Below are 16,672 nucleotides of genomic sequence, written 5' to 3' on the forward strand. Positions count from 1 at the left end.
CTCAACCCAACAGCTGGTCTTGCTTTTCTCTCTCTACTCACGCCAGCGTCCTTATCACGAGGCCAGTCATCAGTTAGCGCTTCGCAGACTGGGCCGAAAGTGGAAGCGGGCCTTCCAATGGGAACGTTTTAACATCTGTCCTCATCCGCTGTCCAATGCTGGCTGCTACTTCAATGCAAATATGACGCGTTTGCTTTTTCATGTTTTATGTTAGAACCAGGGTTAGCTGAGAATTGCTGATGAGGGACGAAATAAGAATCGGCACCTCGTTAATCTAAAAGCATCATGGGAGACACCGAGGCGTGCTCCAGAGCCTGCCTGATATCATTCCCCTGGCCACGGGCACACCTCTGCTCCTGGCAGGAGGAAAATAGGGCAAAGGTTCAGAAAAGCCATTGGTGGGCTGGTCTCCCGGCATTTGGGGCCCTACTGGAGGAGGGAGTTTTCAGAACTATGCTGGACATGCCAGCTCCGGAGAGATGACAGCCAGTTTGAAGGCTTCAGGCAGTTTGGATAAGCATCTAGACTCTGGGTACATTTCTGAGCCTGCTCTGTGATCCCTTTGAAGTTTATCCAACTTAAATAAACCCTCCAGAAAGCTGGGACCAGTCAAAAGGCTTTCTTTAGAAGTCCCTCTGGACGTGCCCTGTTGCTTTCTCACAGGGCAGTCAGCCCATCAGCACAAGAGATGTGAAAAAGACAGAAGGAAGAGGCTTGAGATGGAATGTTTCCATAATATTCAACTTGCTCTCTCTCTCTCTCTCTCTCTCTTTTTTTTGTCTTCTTTTCTTCCTGGCCTTTTTATATATTGAGAAGGAGACGGCAGATAGATCACCAAATTCCCAGCGGACTTTGAAGACCCTGCGCTTAGATCTGATCATGGCTTGCCCATGACCCCTGTGCCCTTTCCGCCGATGCAACCTGTTTCTGAAGGCCTCGGCTGAGACGTGTGGGAAAAGCACCACACGCGTTAGATGAACAAGGTTTAACAAAAGATGCCATTTGGGGTCCAGGAGAGCTGGTGACAGGGCCATGCACCGGTACAGGCAGAAGGTTCCATTTCATTTCCCGGAGAAGCGGTCCCTGGTTGCCTAGGCCGGGGGCTGAAGCCTAGCTTTCCGCGCTGGGTGGCATTTCCCCAGGGGCAACGTGGATTGGCTCTGGGCCGCGCTCAAGAAGTCAGAAGGGTGGGCAGAGGGTGGGTGGGGAACTGAGCACTGGTTTCTCTCAGAAGCAAACAGGGAGGGGCCTTTATGAGCCATAAGTTGGGCCTTCGTACCTGCTTTTGGCTCATTGGTGAGGACGGGCTGAGTGACGCCCCCACTCTGACTTTGAGAGGCGCGCCACGAAGGGCAGGACCCGAAGTCCACAGAGGACCGAAGCATGACTCGAAGCATCTAGAGAGGAGAGCTGAGCTGGGGGCACCCTATACAGCAGCATCCCACAACTCCACGACTCCACTGGTTGGCCACAGACACGTGGGAAATGCCCTTTTTTGACCCTGGGACCACACGACAGAAGGGGGATGACAGAGAGGCAGGGGCAGCACCAGAGAACCCCACTGGAAGTGGGGTTGCATGTAGTTTTATTTATTTATTGGTAAAAAAATATTAATAGCAATTAAGAAACACAAAACATTCACAACCCATCACAGAGTCCTGTACGTGTCGGCCCTTTATTCCCAATGGAATCCTTCATCTGACGGAGGCCGTGATTTCAGCCGAAAGGCCCCTTCATGTTTTTCATGGGCGGGTACTGCTGCTCCATCGGCATGGCCCCAAAGCAGTCGGAGGGGTTACAGTGGCCAGCCTTGCCTGGCTGGCCCATGGGACCCGGAGGGCCAGGGATGCCCGGAATGCCTTGCTGGCCCATGGGTCCGGTCGCGCCCATCTTACCATACCCTGGAGGGCCTTGAGGACCTAGGGAGGGAAGAGTCAGAGAGGGGAGGTCAGGAGACCCAGGCGACAAAGAAGAAATCTTGGTCACGGTACCTAACACCTTACGTTTGATAAATATTTGTCAGGCTGTAACAGGTTTTCATGGACACCCGATCTGATCCTTCCGTTAATTTAACAGTAACAACATCACTGGCTGGTTTTACTGGGAGCTTCCACGTGCCAGGCACCAGGCGAGTGCTTCTGATGCATAAGTCGATGAATCTTCACGACCATTCCGTGAGAAAGAAACCATTACCTCATTTTGTAGATGAGGACACCGGCTCAGAGAGATCGCACACTTGGGAGTTCGAGTGTTCAGGGAGGCCGGGTCTCAGAGCCAGGCCGTCGGGCTTTGGTCACTTCTCTTTTAGGCTATGCAGCCTGACTTAGCGACCTTCTCAAGGTTCGACAGCCAGCGTGGCGCCGAGCAGGACACGAACTCTCATTCGCTGGCCCCACCATATCTGGCTGTCTTCCCCTGTGTCCTGCTAGCCCAGTTTAGGACCTGGGGACGGGCCCTGGGCCTCCTGCTCCCCTCCCCCCCGCCCCCGGCACACACTGGCATTACCGTGATAGACCTGTAGTTATTTGAGGTTCTACACAACTGTATTGTACTGTAGAAGGAACATAAGTAAAGCAGATACCAGCTGCTCGAGATTCATGCTCTCAGATTCTGGCTCTTCCTACCTGGGGGGCCGGGGAGACCATTTTCGCCAGCCATGCCAATACCAATGTCCCCCTTTTCACCTTTGGTACCAGGCAATCCTGAGACAAAAGGAATAAAATAAGTCCTGTTCCTGAGCGGCGAAATGACACCCCAGTGAGATTATTTGAAACACACACACACATGCACACACACACACACACACACACACACACAAATATCATATTCGCAATGGACCTCATGCAATGCTCTTGTCTGCCCCAAAGAGTCACATGTGCACCTCGGGGGCACCGGAGGGTAGAGCTACCTCTCATTCCTGGCACACCCTGGCGTCCTTCTCTGCCGATCTGACCAGGAAGTCCTGGTGATCCCGGAGCGCCTGGCCGGCCCGGAGCCCCATCCTTTCCTGGGGGTCCTGGTCGTCCCGGAGCTGCGGCCATCTCCATGGGGAACTGCATCCTGGAGGTGTAATAAGCCATCCTCTCTGTAAGAAAGCACAGGGACAGGTCCCAGGGTGTCCCAGGGACTCAGACGGATGCAGACGGGCCACCAGCATGGAGTCCAAAGCCGCCTTTCTTCAAAGGGCAGTCAGAGCAAGGAACACGCCTCCTGTGCCCTCGCCTTCACTATCCTTTGCACGCTGGTCTTTCGACAGCACAGACCTGATCAGGGCCTCCCTCTTCTCCAACACCCTCATTAGTCTACCGCTGGCTTCACAAGAAGGTCCGGACTCCTTGCTTTGCATTCAAGGTCTGCTTCCCAAGCAAGATGGCTAGCACCATCAGGACAGGGGCCACGTTCTCCCCAGGCCCTAGCACGGCCATGCCGGATGAACAAGTGCACGGGAAAAAAGCTTAGAAGCGAAACCACACCAGCTAGCCTATGGCTGCTGCTTGCCCCTCTATTTAGAGCTCGCTTCATGCAGACTCGTTTGATTTCAGCTTTCCTGTCTCCTCTGCTGCAGTGGGGGCTCGGGGAGGGCAGGGAGATTCATTGTATCTCAGGGCAGAGCAGGTGATAAGGAAGGTCTGAAGTCTGATTGAACATATGCCTGTAAGTGGGCAAGGAGGGGTCTGGGGCAGAGGATTGGGCTCTAAAGGAAAAGGAGGCCAAGGCAGGGCAGAGAAACAGTGGGGAAAAGCCAGCAGCACCCACCGCCGCCCAGCCAGCTGCCAATTACCATCAAACATTTTAATGATCTCTTGTCTGATGAACCTCTTGATTTCATCATAATTCACCATGTCTCCCTGAGGAAAAAAAAAAAGAAAAGAAAAGAAAACCTGCCTCAATTATCCTTCGAAGCCTGATACTCTCCCCCTGGGAATAGACTTTGTGGAAAGAAAGGATAAGGAAGGGAACAAAGCTTCTAGGAGCGTCCCACAGATACTTAATCCAAGGTCCTAACCCCCCCCCCCCGAATTGGTGCATAACATTTCGTGGATCAGTGCATTTTCCTGGGGAGAGGGTTCCCACGCCTCCCGGCTCTCCCAAGCAAGGTTCAGGACCACCTATGTGGGAGTCATGCTCTTTCCCTCGGGGGCTTCTACAATGGTCTCTGCTCCACCCTGGATGCCTGCTCTGTGCGGCGGGGCCCCTGGCTGCCAGCCGTTCCCCTTACCATAGAGCCAGGCACCCCGGGCAATCCAGGGCTCCCCGCAGGCCCCGGAGATCCAGGGTGGCCTCTCTCTCCTGCAGGACCCGGTGGCCCAACGGGCCCCATGGAGCCACTCTTGCCGGGCCCACCAGGCATGCCAGCTCTTCCCTTCTCTCCTGCCTGGCCCTTCTGTCCTGAAGGTCCCGGATCACCCTACAAGGACAGGAAGCCATAACCAGCATTGCCAAGGACTATCACGTCCACCTTATTATGTCTCAGCAATCAGCCTCTCTCTCTGTCTCTCACCCTCTCTCTCTCTCTCCCCATCCCCCCAACCGGCCCCTGGCATCTTCTTCTGACTGTGCTCACAGCATCCTACAAGCTTGCCTGGCCTCACAGCTCCCAGAGCAGTCCGGGTCCTTCGAAAAGACAGTTCTTCATGCTGTTTACTCCCTGTTTAGAAATTCTGATGCCTCCCAGCTGCCCTCAGGCTAAAGAGTTGACTCCTTGGCCAGGCACGCAAGATCATTCATGATGTGGTTCCCATCACCTCTTTTCCAGGTTCATCTCCCTGCCCTCGAACCTACAGCCATGCCTCACTGCTTATGTCTCTACTTCAGCCACGCTGTCTTAGCCTTCCTTGCGTGGAACGCCCTCTCCCTCCTACCCGGCTCACTCCTCCTGCTCAGCTGAAATGCTCCTGTCCTATGCACAGCCTCCCTGACTCCCCGGGCTGACTTGGGTGCTGTGTCTAATCTTCTGTAAAGCTTGCCATGCCCTAGCATAAGTGTGGCTGGACGAAGTGAGTGGCTACTGTTCAGAGACCTCTGTTTAGCCAAAGCTGGGACAGAGGACCTGGAACATGAGAGGGAGCAGGTGCCAGCAGCATGAATGACTCAATCAACTGGTCAATGAGTGAATGAACTTGAGATTTCCACCCTCCCAATTGTAGCTCAGAAATAGGCCCCCGTGAGAAACTTGCAGAGATGAGGTTGCTGCAAATTCTGAGTTCTGCCCACTTTTTTCTTCCTGCCCGCTGGCCTTCCTGTGTCTCCTCTCCATGGCTAAAGTCGTAGCTTGGAGCTGGCCTTAATCACTCGTGAGTTTTTCATCTCAAAACCAGCCAGTGCCCACTCACCTTTGGACCGGGGGGTCCATAAAGTCCCTGTTTTCCAGGGGGTCCCTAGAGAAAAGCAAAAGTCAGGGGTCAAGTCTAGGCAGCATCTCTGAGCCGTCCTGGGGAGGCAGGTGTCATGAAAGGACCACCTGCCACAACCCTAGGGCCCGGGCTGTGTCCAGCTGAGCTCTGGGTGAGGAAGGGCGACAGCCTCCCTTCTGTTGGCTGACAGCTAGAAGGCAGAATGATGTCCCCTAGGGCATCATCGTGTTGGTTGGGTCCCTTGTCACAGACAAAAAGAGGTGAGAAGTCAGAATGAAAGGGCCAGCGCATGGCATATTGGAAGGCGTTCGGGGAGTGATTACTGAGCGAAGGAAGCAGGGTGGGGGCAAGGCGAGGGGCAAGCAGCAGCATCCCCAAGGGAAGGAGAAACCCAACACAACAGTACCTCTTTGCCAGCTGCACCGTCCGCACCAGGCTCGCCCTGTGGAGTAGAGAGCGGTAAAAAGCCATCAGCACCACCCCAGCATGGCGTCTGGCTCCCCTTAACCCACTACGCATGCCCAGCCCCTGTGCCACGAAGGAACCATGATCCTCTAGCCCTCACCCTCAGCCGCTCTGGACACAGGCCATGGAAACTTAGAACCCCACCCCACACTCCAGCCTGTCCCGGAGCCCCACGCTGGCAGCCCGGGCCGCCTCCCTGACTGCGCTATGCAAGGGACAAGCAGACTGCGCCTGCCCGGCTCCTGGCTTGAGGTCCTAGAATCTCGCGGGATCCCTAGCTGTGAGTTTCTGTTACACGTTTGCCAAACAAAGGCGGTAATTGTGAACCTCTGTCCTCAGTGAGGTCCCGGAGACAGGCCAGGGTGGCCTGAGCCTGCTCCCTCCTCAGGACAGGACAGGCCACACACCCTGGGCCCAGCCTGCTTCTGGTATGATTGTGGGGAAGAGGAATCTGGGATTGCAAGGCAACTGGCAGATTCAGCTAGGGACCCTGGAGGCTCCTGAGCCTACGGGCAGGGAGGGACAGAGGCTTGGAGGGACCCGCCTGCCCCGGGGCCCTGGCGAGAATCCGAGTGAGCAGGTGAGACTCGACCCTCTTGGCGGATGCACCAACCATCACCCCCGCACGGGCAGGAGTCGTCCACCCCATTGAGGCCACCAGCTCCAGGGTCATGGCCACTGCTCCCAGAAGAAAATCCCCCGACCCGGGGGCTAGGAGACCTGGGCTCCTGCCTCAATTTCCCCAGGAGAGTTCATCCCTGAGACTGGCAATCCATCCACCTGATGTGGGTCAACTGTCTGGAACCTTGGAAAGAGGGAGTATTGTAGAGTGGCTAAGGACGACGCAAGTTCAGGAATCCGGCAGGCTTTTCCACTCGCTAGCTATGTGACGGTGGGCAACCTATTTAACCTTGCTGAGCTTTGGTTTTCTCATCTGTACAATGGGAACAATCGGGCCTACTAAACGGGATTGCGGTACGGATTAAACGGCCAAATGTCAAGCACTTGGCTCACCATTCAGTGCATTGTCGGTGACCAACATGTCACAGGTCTTAGTACTAAACACTAGCTGAGACCAAGGACCGGTTTGCGAGTTGCCGAGAGGGCTGTGATAACGGCTCTGCATTTCTGGCTCCTGACATGCACAGATTCTCTGTGGTTACCGGAGAGCTCCCCCAGGGAGGGGGCAGGGCAGGGGCAGAACAGGCGCCAAGTCTCCCCGGCCTGACCCCTAGGGTGGTGCATGGCCAGAGGCAGCGGCCTGGGGTGCGCTTGGCAAGCGCTGGCTTGCAAACTTGTCCTTTCTTCCGGATGTGATGTGATCTCGTCGGGCTGCCATCTTCCCTGCTAACCGCCTCTCCTCCCCTGGAGACCCCAGATGCGTGGGGCTGTGCTCGACTGACAAAGCCAAATGTCCCTTTCCCTCGGGGCTGTGCAGTAAGATGTGGGGTCTTACCGGGGGGCCAGGGTGTCCGGGGGTCCCAGGCTGGCCTGGAAGGCCTAGCATGCCCCTTTCTCCAGGGGCTCCCCGGTCTCCTTTTAGGCCCTGGAGAGAAGGGAGGTGGGTGGTGAGAGGGGACGGGAGAGACGGCAGTGAAACCCGCAGAGCAGAGAGGCAGGCGTGATTGTACGCCAGGGACCATGCACCCACCCCCCAGGCCCTGTGGGGCAGGGTGGTGTGGCCTGAACCTGAGGCCGGGGCCTGTGATGGCCTCCAGCCCTCTCCAAAGGCCTTTACTGAATGCCACCTGGGGAGACCCAGGAGGTGGGAGAGGCTGAAGGCAGGGAAGGAGGGGGACAGGCACAAATTGTTCTCACCGCCCCCCTCTGTGAAAGAAGCCCCAGCCAGAGTCCTGGGAGGGAGGGAGGGACGAGGGGAGTAGATCACTCACCACTGCAGAGATCCCAGCTGGGCCCGGCTGGCCTGGAGGTCCCGGTGGCCCCTAAAGAAACATGAAGACAGAGGGATGGAAAGAGTCTCCGATAATAAGGCCCCCCCAGGAGGCAGCGAGGGACCAAAGGCAGGAACAGGCCCAGAACTTCAGCAACTCCATCCCTCTTCCCTCAACCCTCCTTCCCTTCCGGTCTCGCACTTGAGCTTCTCCCAAAAAACTTGTGCCAGAGCTGACACCTGGGGGGGGGTCCCCGAGCTCACAGGACCTTCATGCCTGCCGTGCACTGAGTGGTTCATCTTGGGCTGTGCCAAAGGGATGATCTGGAAACCACAGCCAGAGCCGAGGGCGGGGGGCAAAGGCCTGAAGGTTAACTATGTGGGCCTGGGGTCTTCTGAGGCCCTCCTAGCTCCTCTCCTCCTGTTCTGTGCGAGAAGCAGGGGCTCAACTCGAACCCCAGAGACCCAGTGTGTAAGCCTGGCCTCAGGCCTTGGGTCTCCCACTCTGCTGTCCCTGGAGAGCGGTGGGACTCAATACACAGAGTGCTGTCACCCTCCTGGGCTGGGGCGGGGCTGGAATGCCATCCCCATCTCTGAGTCAAGTTCAAGTTCAAGTCAAGTGGAGCTCTGAGTCAGCTCAAGTGCCAGCTCCCTGGCCAGAGCTACCCCTCTGAAGCCCAGGGCACACAGGTCTCTCTCCCAGCATGTCCCTCCACACTCCCAGATGGAAAGTTCTGGAGGCACGGACTCTGTTCCGCTCATCACAAGTCTTCTGGGGGCGGGAATGCCCGGCACTGGGACTGGCACGGAGCAGGGGCTGAAGCTGGGCAGACGGAGGTGAGAGGAGGAAACTTGTGCCCCCTCTCCCCAGCCCCCCGATGAGTCTTCAGTGGGATCACAAATCAGTGTGTGGCTCCTTTCATCTGCAGTGTGAACAGGGACTAGGCTGGACCTGGGGTCCCTAATCCGGGGCCGCTAGACCCCTTGAGATCCATACACGCACTGATGAGGACCCGAGAGTTCCTCTTTTTGATCATGAGCTATTTTTAACACTTCCAGAAGCCTCCTGGAAACTGTACATCTGCCACAACAGGGCTGCAATCAAACGCCAGAGTGTTTCCTTTGCTCAGGAACCCCATCAGCTCTAGCTGTCACACTGATCAAAGGCGCCCATAGGCAGCCATCTATGTTACTGAGGAGTAAATTCAGATGGGAAACTCATTATTGCTTAATAACTGTCCTCTCCAAGTCGTCTTACCTTTGTAAGTGCACCACCCATGCACCCAGCCGCCCACCCACACGCAGGAGTCATCCCTGGCTCCTCTCCCTCCACCGCTCCCCGCCCCTCCCCCATCCAAGTCGGCAGCAAGTACTCCAAACACAGCCCATCTGCCACCCCAGCTCCACCCGACCATCCACCATCCAGGGACACCTCGGCTGCCACCCGTGCCCCTCGCCTCCTGAGGTCCTCCAAGGTCCGAGGTCGTCACCAGGTCCTCTGGAAGCATAGCTTTCTGGCTCCCACTCATGCCTTTCTCAAACTCCATTCCAGCCACGCTGACCTTGGAGCTCCCCGGACACACCGGGCCCCTCCCTGCCTCGGGCTCCTTGCGTCAGCTGCCCTCCCCCGCCCCCGCCCCCCGACTCCTGCCTGGACGTTCCCCCCGCCCCCCCCCCCCCCCCCGACTGCTGGACAGATGGCTCCTTCTTGTCATTCAGGCCTCGGCTCAAATGCCACTTCTGCAGTAAAGGTTCCTCTAAAGGCGCCTCCCAGGCCCTCCCGGTGACATCACATGGCTGCCTGAAGCTTTCGCATTAATTTGTTTGTTTGTTGGACCTGCGTGGAAGCTCTGGGATCAGGGGACCTTGTCTGTCTCGCTCCCTGCCACAGCCCAATGCTTGGAACAGTGCCTGGCATGGAGCAGGTGCTCAATTATTGTTTGTCGAATAACTGAATGATCTTTGTTTGATCAGTAAACTCAAATGTGCCCAGAAAATAAGAAAATGGCAGAAAGCCTGGGGACCACTGGATTAGGTGAGCCCAAGGCCCCTTGCTGCTCTGTAGGGCTGCCCCTGTGGTCAGTTCTTTCAGGCCATCACCGGCTTGCCCACCCCAGCCCCAAGAGGATCCTAACTCTAATAGAGGCAGAGGCAAAAATGGTTTAACTCACAATATGGCCAGGGGGGCCGGGTCTTCCCTGAGGTCCCATGGCACCAGGCTCACCCTATAGGAGCCAGAAAAAAAAAAAAAAAAAAAGCAATACAGAAACAGACTTACACACACGGGGTTGTTAGTGGGAAGGAGGCTGAGCAGAGCAGGTAGGACACCGATAGAGGAGCTGAGCTGGGTCCTGGCCTCCAGGCCCATGCTTTCTGGGGCCCGAGGGACCAGCCCTGCCCACGAGTATTGTTGGAGACAGATATCAGAGCCCCCAGCCTGAGAAGGCCAGGCCTTGCTTTTTAGGTGAGTGATGATCCAACAGCCTGCAGGGAGGGGAACAAGTTGCAGGAGGAAGGAGGAGGTGAAGGTGTGTATCTTGGGGCAAAACCTCCCCCAGAAGGCCCAGGAGGGAAGGCAGCCCCTTGGCCAGTAAGTCTTGGACTCAGCAGAGCCCGAAAGGCTGCCCGAAGGTAGCACGTATGGACCTCAGCCCTTACCTCTGCTCCTGGCCGGCCACTGCTGCCTGGGGGCCCTGGTTTCCCACAGTCACCCTGCAAGAGAGAGGGCCAGCTGGAACTCGACAGACCTCTACTTGGCTCCCCCAGCCCCAAGGCGACCCCACATCCGAGGAGTCCTGCCCCCTGCCCAGACTCTGGCCAGCAGCCCTCGGATGCTCTCGGGCTGGTGGACGGCAGAGCCTGACCCGATCCTCTAGGCCCCCGTGGTCTCAGGAGGCTTGGATGCTGGGATGGCGTCTCAGCCCACTGGTGCCAGGCTGCCATGTCTGCCTGGGGTCAGGCCTTGCGTATGGCCGAGAACACCTGCTTGGCAGAAGTCGCCAGGCCCTTCCTTACCTTCGGTCCCGGGAGGCCAGGGTGTCCCGTTTTTCCCTTGAAGCCCTGGAAGGAAAAGTGGGAGGCTGCCACGGCCCTCGCCTCAAGCAGAGGCGACTTCCCTTGCCTCCTTCCGCAGGTTGAAGGAATCAGACCCACCCAAAGTCACAACCTGGTCCCCAGCGGATCTGGATTCGGGCTGCCCACCCTCTAAGGCAGAGCCCGCACCCGTCAGCTTTGGGACCTCCCCGCTCCCAACTCCTTCCTGCAGCTCAACTTACCGGGGGTCCCATGAGTCCAGGAGGGCCAGCGGGGCCAGGGTCCCCCTGTGGAAGAGACCAGGGGCATTGAGACAGGATGAGCACTCATTTCCCTCTCAGCAGCCCCTCCCCTGGCTATCCCAGGGTGGAGGGAATGTCATGGGAGGCAGAGGGAAGAATCCAAGCTGGGCTTGGTCTCTGACTGGCTGTGGACCCTGAGTGAATCCCAGCCCTCTCTGAGCCCCGATTTTCCTTCTTTTGGGTACAGAAGGGGGTTGACTCTGATGCTCTGCCCTTTGCCATGTGGCATCCCTTTCACATTCCCCAGCAGCACCAGACCCAGGGATCCAGGGCTGCTCAGGTCCTGCCAGGTCTGCGGCCTGTTTTTCTGACACCCGGCCTAGTATCTTTAGTATCCTGAATTTCTGGATATAAACCCACCCCCCTTCACTGCCTGCCTTTGGTGAGACCAACCGGCTCATCCAACCTGGTTAAGGCTACCAGAAGAACCAAGGAACCAAGGCCTCCGGTGCCATCAGAGAAGGGGGGTGTGGCCAGGAGCAGGTGGAGGGAAGGCAGGGGTGTGGGGGGAGGGGATTCCGTTTCCTTCATCGGGGTTCCATTGACTTTGGCTCTCGGAGGAGGAAAGAGAAGGGAAAGGGTGCCCATCCTCTCACCCTCAAGCCAGGCTTGCCGTCCTTCCCATCCAGACCATCCAGGCCGGCAGGGCCCTAGAAACAGGAAAAAGGAATGTGTGCATGCCTGCCGGAGCCCCAGGAGGTAAGATACCTGACCCAGCCCCTCCACCCTGTCCACCGCTCACCCAGCTCCCACCCGGATTAGACACACACACATGCAGGCATGCATACACACGCATGCACGCCGCACGTACCTGGCAGGCCAGGGGGACACACACTCACCTGGATCCCAGGCGATCCTGGTGGCCCAGGGGGACCAGGCATGCCTGGTGGGCCTCGGATGCCTTCACTGCCCTGGAAAGGAGCCGACCCCCACAACACAGTCAGCAGGGCCTTGCCCACCCCCCCCACCCAAGCCCTCACCCGTGGGGGATGAGGCCCTAGGCGCCGGGTTCTGATGATTACTGGAAGTCAAGACCAGTGGTTTCCAGCCCCAGTTCTGCTGGATGTATTCCACACCACTCCCCCAGAAGGATCTGTCTTTGCAAAGCATCCCTCTTTCTGCACTATGATATGAGGAAGGGACAGAGCCTGTTCGGTCTAGCACCTTCTTCAGGGTTGACCCAGGGACTGGCACAGTGGGTGTGCAGGAACGTGTACTGACTGAAGGCATACATTCAGCGCGCGTCGGTCCCCACAAAGTGCCAAGCACTATATAGCCTCTGATTCTTCCCTGTCCTCAAGGAGCTCACGGTCCAGCTCGGAAGAGGGGGCCGCTCACTCTGGCCAGGGGTCAGGGAGAGTGTCACAGAAGCGTCACCAGATGCTAGACTCTGAAGGATAGGTGGGATTCGGGCAAGTGGACAAGTAGAAAAGAGCCTGCCGGAGGGAACTTCAGAGAACGATACAGATTTGGAAGTGGTCACATGCCTGGCCTGGCCAGGATGTCTGGGGAGCCAGTGTGACAGGAGGGGTGGGAGGCAAGCCTGGAGGCTCTAGGTAGAGCCTGACGGGGGGGTGTGCCCGGAACACCGTGCCAGAGTCTACCCGACAGACCAGTGCTTTTCACACTGTACTCCTCAGAGCCCTGGGGGTTCCTGGAGGAGCGTCAGAGATGGGGGCACAAAGTGGGAGCCCAGAGGGTGGGACCCAAGACCCTTGCTCCCGCCTCAGTCCGAGCAGCTCCACTCATATCTGTTTAATACATTGAGAGTTCACGGGAGCTTCTGTGTGATGACAGGGCTCAGGAACTTCAACATAAAGTCTGGGAACCACTGCGACAGGCACTGGGGAGCCACAGATGGTTCAAAGCAGGGGAGTGATGAGAACCAAGGTGTGAGGTAGAATGTTCACCGGAGAAGGGAGGAGGCAAGCAGCTTGGTGTGGAGGGCTGCTGGGTACCCCAGGGGAGAGAGGGTAGCTGCCCTGGGGCAGTGGTTGTGGAGCTGGCCAAGGGGAAATGATCTAGCTAGAGACACCCCTCACCCTCCCATGGGGGGGTGGGGAGGAAAGCCCCCCGTGGCATTGCAATGCCATCGGCTACCAGGAGGGGTCAGCACAGCCCCAGAAAATGTCAGTCCCACAGGGAGTCGGGACAGAGAACCGCTGGCCAGAGGTTTGGGATTCTCTGCAGTGACCGGCCTAAGGAGAGCAGGCAGTGCTGGGGTACAGAGCCAGCACGGAGGGCTCTGGCAGGGGCTCCCACTGAGAAGGGAGGTGACACCCACCACCGCCTCTAATGCGGCTGATAGGCGCGCTGGCTCTGGGGAGGCGGGGAGGCGCCTGGGGGCTCACCGGGGCTGGGAGAGAAGTCTCAACTCTGTTGCTATTTTGCTGTGTGCCCCTGGGACGCCCCTAACCTCTCTGAGCCTCGTTTCCTCACCGGGACAGTGAGAAGTTAGACCAAGGTGGCCCTTTCAGCAGTCCCTTCTAGCTCTGAGAGCTGTGCGGCGTGTGTTTTCAGAGGAAAGAGGCTCTGTCCGAGGTTGTAGGCCTCTTGCCTCTCCCTTTGGGTCATAAACACCCCCCCACCCCAAGCTTAGAAGTCAATTTGGGGCCTCATTACACTACCCAGCCATCACATTTGGGGAGCCCAAGGGTTGGGCCGAGACAGGAGTGCCAGCCCCCAGGCCACGGCAGAGCTAGTCTCCAAACCCAGGGCAGCCAGCGCAGGGGCTTCCCAGGCTGCTGTCCTTCTGACCCTTGTCATCAGCTCATAGGCCATGCCTGGCCCCCCTGGGCCCCTGGGGACAATCTGAGCATGCTTCCTTCCTGCTGTTGTCAGACCCAGAAGGCAAATGGCCAAGCTGCTCTGGCTTCAGGACTGTGGGGTTTCCAGTCTGGATGTGCTCCCCTCCTTCGCTCAGCTCCTCCCCCTCCCCCTTGAGTCCCCGCCTCTGACTACGTCCCCTGCCTCATCCCCACCAGGCGGGGACTCTGGCAGCACAAAGGCCAGCGGGTATCCTGGGCTTGGGGGCCACTGGTCTGTTGCTCAGAGGCAGCTGATCTCTCTCCCCACCCTTGACGTAACTGAGCCACTCCTTGAATTTCCAAAGGGCCGGTAGTGGGGGTGGATCGGGGTGTGGGAACTGCATGGCTCAGATCTGCGGCGGCGGCCACCTCACCTTGGGGTCCTGCTCACCTTCTCCGCTTGTGGGCCAGGGGGGCCAGGTGCTCCAGCTTTGCCCGGGAATCCAGGAGGACCCTGTATCAACAAAGGAGCAGGCGAGGATGAGAGCGGGGCCTGGGGGGGGAGCTCTCCTTCCTTCTTCCACCTGGGTCTGCTTCACTGTGGTTAATGCGATGCATTCTGACTTCCTAGAAACACCACCCAGGAGCATTACTGCTGGCTGGCCTGCTGGTCCGGGGCCCACCCAGGAGGCTCTGCCCTCCAGGTCCCGGCTCCTGGAATCAGGCCTGGCCACCCAGGCCGTTCCTCCCGTGCCTCTTCCCTCCCCTCCCCAGGCCCATCCTCGCCCAGCCTGGCCTGGTCAGGCCTACCCCTCCCAAACAGGATCACATCAGACAGAACTGGCTTTGTGTCTCCACTCACCGGTGGGCCGGGAAAGCCTGGCTGGCCTTGAAATCCCTAGAGGAAGAAGCGAGGGACAGTTTGCTGAGCCGCCCACTCCCTCCCGCCTGGCTGCCCAAATGGAAAGAGTGACAGGGTGAGGCTGCCTCGAGCCATGGGGCCTTGCCCTCCGCTCTGCCCAAGATGACCGGCAGGTGAAACTCGAGCCATGAGCTGGGAGGTTGCAACACGAGGGCGGGTGAGGGCTGGAGGCTAGAGCTGGTCACCCCTCCACACATGAGGGTGGCCATCAGGGAGAGGACCCAGCCTCTGGGACCCCTTCCCTGTGCCCACCCCCACCCCCCAAGCCATCCCTCATGGTCAGGACAGCCAGCCAGGTCCTGTGGTCACTCACCTGGTCACCCTTCTCTCCCGAGTTCCCTTGGGGTCCTCGCTCTCCTCGGGGACCCTGTCGCCACAGAGAACAATGAAGCTAGGACCCAGTCTTTCTGCCCTTAGACCCCAGGGCTGGACCAGGACCAGGGGGCCCCATGTCCACTCTCCCGTCTCCTCCTTTACTCACTGCTGGGCCTGGGGGACCTGGGAGGCCTTCAGATCCTGGTGGGCCCTGGGGACACAAAGGAGTGGAATCAGTCACTCTGACTAGGGTAAGTGGGAGATCAGGGGACGGGGCAGGGGACAGGGCAGAGAGTAGATGCAGGGGATGTGGTGGGAGGCCCCTCCAAGCCATCAGGACACCTCCCCCTGGTTCACCCCGACTTCCTTTCTCTTGCCTGAGCTATTGAACCAGTCTTCTAACTAGTCCTGCCACCTCCTGGCTCACGTCAATCCAGCCAGCAACTGGCTGCCATCTTTTCTTCTCCAACATAGTTCTGATTATAACACTCTTCTTGCTCCAAAACCTTCCATGGCTCCCCTCTGCCCCACTGAATGAAGTGCCCAATTTCCACCAGTGCTGGGTTTTGAGGCATCCCGTGATCTGGCCCAACCACCCTTTCCTGCTCCACTTCCCTCTCCCTGTCTTATTTTCTGCCTTGCTTGGTCAGACCGCTGTTCTCTAAACATACTCTATACATTCATACCCCTGGGCCTTTGCACAGCTGTCTCCTCTACCTAGAATGCCTACCATTACCCCCATCCTTTCCAGGGCCTTTAAAACCTTACCCAGGGATTAGATGGCTCCAATCTGTTTCCGACGTGCCCCCACCCAGGGCCTCCCGCTGTGGGATTCTCCAGGACAGATAGCCACGTGTCTTCCCCGCCCTCAACTCTATTCAGGGCTCCGCTCAAACACCACCTCCTCAGACAGATCTCCCAATCCTCTGCCTACTGGCACCCCATACACCAGTCCAGCCCCTTGCCCTGCTCTATCTTCTCTATTGCTTTCTCATCATTTATGTGTATTGGCTCATTCATCGGTTATCTGCCTCCCTCGCTGGAATGTGAGCTCCCTGCGGTGAAGGGACACAAGTGCCTGTTTTGTTCACTGCGGCACCCTCACGGCAGAGCCTAGCACCCAGAAGGCCCATGAGAAATGTCCGTTATTGCATAAATGCACGTGGGGTTTGCTGTATCCCACCGGGGCCCGATGTGTGAACAGAAGATAAGACTAAGGTTTGGCAGGTTGGCCACAAACAGACTTGGGTTCCAGTCCAGGCTCTGCCCTAACTCGCTAACTAGCTGCAGCGTGCTGGGTGAGCCATGCCACTTCCCGAGCCTCAGGGATAACCTCACGGATGTGATGTCCTCGCCTGATAACAGCCCCAGCTCCTGCCCTCACCCAGGCTGGGAAGGGTCGCTCAGGGCTTGCCGGGTCAGGCTAGGCTCCACGCTGGATCTAGGGTTCCAGGCCTGCTTCTCCCCAGGCTGTCCTGCCCGCCTGCCTGCCTTTGCGGGGCGGGGCGGGGTTGGGGGGGAAGGAGATTCTCCTGCCCACCGACTCCAGGCTCCCTGCCCCTTGGCAGCCGCGGCCAGCCAGCCCCCAGCCCGTCTCCGCGAAACCTGCTGGGATCCTCCTTCCAGCCTCCCCTCCGCCTCCG

At 58.1% G+C, this 16,672-nt stretch overlaps 1 protein-coding gene across 6 annotated transcripts in view; it reads right to left on the bottom strand.

Moving 5' to 3' along the window:
• Positions 1-1,580: 1,580 nt before the first annotated feature.
• The window catches only part of COL16A1 (collagen type XVI alpha 1 chain), a 50,141-nt gene continuing 35,049 nt past the window's right edge, over positions 1,581-16,672 (bottom strand). For 5 of the 6 annotated variants that reach the window (XM_045035454.1, XM_045035455.1, XM_045035456.1 and 2 more), the window contains 19 exons: positions 15,196-15,240; positions 15,028-15,081; positions 14,655-14,690; positions 14,244-14,306; positions 11,885-11,956; positions 11,642-11,695; positions 10,986-11,030; positions 10,726-10,770; positions 10,369-10,422; positions 9,882-9,935; positions 7,712-7,762; positions 7,276-7,365; positions 5,761-5,796; positions 5,334-5,378; positions 4,220-4,408; positions 3,782-3,848; positions 2,909-3,085; positions 2,625-2,702; positions 1,581-1,919 (listed from right to left, as the gene is read on the bottom strand). In XM_045035454.1, coding sequence (XP_044891389.1) covers positions 1,717-1,919; positions 2,625-2,702; positions 2,909-3,085; positions 3,782-3,848; positions 4,220-4,408; positions 5,334-5,378; positions 5,761-5,796; positions 7,276-7,365; positions 7,712-7,762; positions 9,882-9,935; positions 10,369-10,422; positions 10,726-10,770; positions 10,986-11,030; positions 11,642-11,695; positions 11,885-11,956; positions 14,244-14,306; positions 14,655-14,690; positions 15,028-15,081; positions 15,196-15,240 — 1,458 coding nt within the window. In that variant the 3' untranslated portion in view covers positions 1,581-1,716. Of the gene's footprint in view, positions 1,920-2,624; positions 2,703-2,908; positions 3,086-3,781; positions 3,849-4,219; positions 4,409-5,333; positions 5,379-5,760; positions 5,797-7,275; positions 7,366-7,711; positions 7,763-9,881; positions 9,936-10,155; positions 10,195-10,368; positions 10,423-10,725; positions 10,771-10,985; positions 11,031-11,641; positions 11,696-11,884; positions 11,957-14,243; positions 14,307-14,654; positions 14,691-15,027; positions 15,082-15,195; positions 15,241-16,672 lie in introns of those variants that run through there. The other variant, XM_045035458.1, reaches the window with a different exon arrangement.

The sequence above is a fragment of the Felis catus genome, chromosome C1 (assembly GCF_018350175.1).
Source record: "Felis catus isolate Fca126 chromosome C1, F.catus_Fca126_mat1.0, whole genome shotgun sequence".
NCBI classification, from domain to species: domain Eukaryota; kingdom Metazoa; phylum Chordata; class Mammalia; order Carnivora; family Felidae; genus Felis; species Felis catus.